General features: G+C 38.1%; 1 protein-coding gene across 5 annotated transcripts in view; it reads left to right on the top strand.

The window, feature by feature from the left end:
- The window catches only part of FNDC3A (fibronectin type III domain containing 3A), a 175,523-nt gene that overhangs the window by 107,990 nt on the left and 62,896 nt on the right, over positions 1–4,637 (top strand). For 4 of the 5 annotated variants that reach the window (XM_035704449.2, XM_025478344.3, XM_049099193.1 and 1 more), the window contains one exon: positions 3,919–4,159. In XM_035704449.2, the coding sequence (XP_035560342.1) occupies positions 3,919–4,159 (241 nt within the window). Of the gene's footprint in view, positions 1–41; positions 163–3,918; positions 4,160–4,637 lie in introns of those variants that run through there. The other variant, XM_025478346.3, reaches the window with a different exon arrangement.

Raw genomic sequence — 4,637 nt, 5'->3', positions numbered from 1 at the left:
TGTAGGTTGTTATGGTGATGAGAGGATATCTAACAGGAAGGGGATTGTAGATCTCATAATGTGAGGAAGGGAACTATATCAGCTTCAGGAAAAGTTTGAGATTATTCCTTTGAGCTGGACTTGGTATTTCATTTTGCCTTTATGTCAGTACACAGCAATGAGGTCGGTACTTCTTTCAAAAATTTCTACATACCATTCTGATCTCAGTCTTCTCTGTCTCTCCTTGGGATAACAGCCAAAAAACATGGGCAGCATTATTGTGTGTGTATGTACAGTTAGATATATAAAATAAATATCTGTTGAATGAATGGCCAGAAATTACCTATATTATTACTTAATAGCTAAAAGTAGGAATAATTTGGGGTTCAGGGTGAAGCCATAGAAGTAGGTTGCTAAAAGTTAAGCAGAAGCAAAGGTTGTAAGAATTGAGAAAATCACAGAATTCTAATATGGTGTTGTTAAGAGGGGGGGAAAGTAACATGGCATTCTAGTAGAACTAATGGAATACATTTATTTCTGGTCATATCATTGATTCAGCAATTTTCTTTGTGCATCTACCCTATGCTAGGAGTTTTCTAGGTGTTGGGAAGAAAATGGTAAGCAGGACAGATTTATTTGTCATGGAATGTATATTTTGGTGGGGAACACACACAATATAAAATGTAAGCATAACCTCTTTCTGCATCCACTTTTAGTTATGTTTATGTTCAATAAAGGAAAAAGTAGAGCTCTGCTTAATTAGAAATTGTGTGGCATATGTGGTTAGGTAGTTAGATATTTGCTGATAGCCCTGTTTAATTCTGTTTTATTGTTTTTGTTTTAATTTTTTTAACCTAGACTAATTTGGATTATATTGTATCTCTTTTCTCTTTTCACAACTTACTGATTTCATTATAATCGTCACCATTGGTGTACTCTGTTAGTATAAAATTCATTGTCTACATGGTTGGCCATTTGTCAGCAGCTGGACTTAGCAGATAGTTTTGAGGCCCGGCCCGCAGCCTCACTCTGAAGTTACTAGCTGTTCAGGTGGTTACTTAAAGTGGTACAGTTCTCCACACTTTCTTGGTCCTGGTCTGTCTCTTTTTTATTTTTTCTTAGCTTTCTTTTTTTTAATTGTAAAATATACATAACAAAAAATTTACCATTGTAACTTCCAATGTAAGTTCAGTAGCATTTAAGTATATTCGCTGTTGTACTACCTTCACTACCATCCATCTACAGAACTCTTCATTTTGCAAAACTGAAACACTGTACCTAATAACAATAACTTCCCATTCTTCCTTCCCCCAGTTTATCTTTGTTTTAAATGTTCTTTTTCAACAGAAAAGTTCTAATTTCATAAATAATTTAGCTTTTTCTTTTTAACTAGTGAGATCTCACTTGTGTTGTCACATTTAAAAAGACACTAGAGAACAGGTACCTATGGATTCTATGCCCACAAAGTAGATAAGACATGGAATTAAAGTCAAAGTGCAAGAGTTCAAATACTAGCTCCTCCACTTCCTGCCTATGTGACTGTAGCAAGTTACTTAACATCTGTATGCCTCAGTTTCCCCATCTGAGAAATGGAGATAATAATGCTATCTATTTGTAATATTGTTATGAGGATTAATAATTAATGCATGTCCCTTGAGGGGAAGTTAAGTTATAGGGGAAGACATATGCATGTGTAAAGTTAACAAATAACTACAGTGTTACAAATGTTTAACAAATGATAGAATAAATATAATAAAAATGATAGGAAGGAGAGGTCATTGAAATTGTGGTGCCCAGGATAGGGTTCATGGAAAGCTATCAAAAGAAACCTTCCACAGACCCCTAACTCCCACATTTCTACCAGCATCTGGGGTTACATGCTCTGCTGTCTCATGTCAACTCACACACTCTTCCTTTTCATCTGGAATGGAGACAGCCTTTCCTGCTCCTGTCTAGACCTGGTGCCCACATTGGGTCTTAGATCCCCTTCCGTTTTGCCTGCATTTTTCTCCTGTCTTCCACATCAATTTCTTACTGTCTGTTGGGGCATTCTCATTATTGTATCAGCATGTTGTAATTTCTCTGGCTAAAAACAACAAAATGTTTTAAAGCTTGACTCCACTACTACCAGCCACCACCTTATTTCCATATTCCCCTCAGCAGGAATAGTAGTTCCCAAAATTGGGCTATTAGCTCTCTAATTCTGTTCCCCACTTTGTCTCTTAAGCCCACTCCAGTTAGGGTTTGCCCCTATAATTACCAGAACTGTTCTCATCAAAGTCCCAGTGACTTCCACATTGCTAAATCCAGTTAGTTCTTAGTCTTCATCTTATTTGACCTTTCAGCAGCATTTGACAGGGTTGATCCTTCCTACTTGATACACTTTACCAAACTTCCAGACTCTGCACTTAGTCTACTTCCTACCTTACCTGGTTGTCCTTTTGCAATTTTTTTAGAACTGCAGACTAGTATACCTAACTACCTATTCAACATTTCCAGTTAAATGTCTTACAGACTTAACCAATTCACATGACCAAAACCTAGAACTCCAAATCTTCCTCCTCCTCCCCACCAGGTAACTTATTCTGCTTTACAGCCTTCCCCTTCACAATTGATGGAGCACCATCCTTCCTGACTTCTTTTTCTCACTTCTCCAGTCACATCATCAGCTAATCTTGTTGTTCTACCTTTAAATATATGCAGAGTACGGGCCTCTTTTTACTACCCTGGTCCAAGCCACCATCTTTTCTTGCCTAGATATTGCAGTAGCTTCCTGTTTTCGCTGGTTTCCCTGTTTTGTTTTGTTTTTTGTTTTTCCCTCCCTCGCCCTACAATCTGTTCACAACTCAGGAACCAGAATGATCCTATTAAATGTAAGGTTATATCAGCATTTCTCAACCTCAGCCCTACAGACATTTTAGGCCCAGTAATTTTTGTTGTAGGGGATTGTCTTCTGTGTTGTAGGGTATTTAGCAATATCCCTGACCTCTCTACCCACTAGATGGCAGTAGTACCTGCCCCCATTGTGACAACCAAAAATGTTTCCAAATACTGCCAAATGCCTGGTAGGGGGCAAAATCACCCCTGGCTGGACACCAGTGGCCTATATCACTCTTCTGCCTAAAACTCTGATGGTTTCCCCTTTCACTAATGTAAATGCTGAAGCCACAGATGCTTTTCTTAACTGGGAATTAATATAGTAGGTGTTTGTCTCCCTTAAAAAGGTGTTAAAATTGTCCTGGTCATGTTTGTAAGAATTTTGTACCTAAATGGAATATATGGTTGATCCTAGGAATCTGGATCCAGCTTTTTCCTGCATTTCTATTTCACAGTTTATTCCCTCCCCCCACTTCCATTACATGGAAAAGGAAATTAATTCCTGTTTATTTTTTCAAAGATCTTATTTATTTGAGAGAGCGCACGTAAGCTCACACGTACACACACACACACACACACACACACACACAAACGGGGAGAGGCAGAGAGACAGGGAAAAACAGACTCCCCACTGAGCAGGGAGCCCGATGAGATTTCAAGGCTCAATCCCAGGACTCTGAGATCGTGACCCAAGTGGAAGGCAGGTGCTTAACCCATTGAGCCACCCAGGCACACACCCCCCATTGTGTTTAAACCAAAAATTCCCTTGAGTATCTCATTTTTAATGCATCACTAAATGCACATAACACATACAAATAAATAGCTAATATTGTGGCTCATTGTTTACATTTTGTTTAGCTAATCTCACTTTAAGATTTATATTGCACTGCGGAAGAAAAACTACTTCATGTTGTTAATACTAATTCATATGTATCTAGTGTATTTAATAAAATCTTTTCATATTCTCTAAAGTTTCTTAATTGTATAAAAATTCCTACTCTAACCTATTTCAAAAGAATTGCTTATATCTTATAGAAGAAATGTTTAATGTTCGTTTTGTAGGTTATTGAAGACAATGGTGTTCGAAGAGTTGTTGTGGTTCCTCAGGCACCAGAGTTTCATCCTGGCAGTCACACTGTCATACACCGTTCCCCACATCCTCCCCCTCTACCTGGTTTCATTCCTGTCCCAACCATGATGCCTCCTCCACCACGCCATATGTACTCACCAGTGACTGGAGCTGGAGACATGTCAACACAGTATTTGCCACAGTATCAATCTTCTCAAGTATATGGAGATGTAGGTAAGACATCTAAAAATATTCCTGTCTTTATGGAGTTAACTCTCTTTACTTAGATATAATAAATGCTACATTATGTAAAAGAAATGACCAAACAGTAACATATCACAATCATGTTCTTTTACCTAAGGACTGTGTTAAGTATTTCATCCTCATGATTACCCCTCAAGACAAAAAAATAAACAGAAAATCAAAGAGGGAAAATAACATACCGTGCAGCGATATTTAGTGGGGACATGTTCAAACAAGAGTTTTTTTCTCTCTCCTGCCAGCTAGACACTAAGGAAAACTTTCAGCCAGGAATAATCATACTGTTAAATCCTTAAGGTTGTGCTGTCACCTACCAAAGTTGCTAGGTTCTGTAAAGGACTGGGTGGTGGGGAGAGTCAGGGAAACAAAATATAATCTTGGCCCGTGGGAAGTTAATAAATTTGTTGGGAAGGATAGACAACCAACATACACACAGAAAATAGTAATCTTA

The sequence above is a fragment of the Canis lupus genome, chromosome 22, assembly GCF_003254725.2.
Source record: "Canis lupus dingo isolate Sandy chromosome 22, ASM325472v2, whole genome shotgun sequence".
Taxonomy (NCBI): Eukaryota; Metazoa; Chordata; class Mammalia; order Carnivora; family Canidae; genus Canis; species Canis lupus.
The sequence above is the reverse complement of the archived record's forward strand: the minus strand, read 5'-3'. Positions and strand labels throughout refer to the sequence as shown.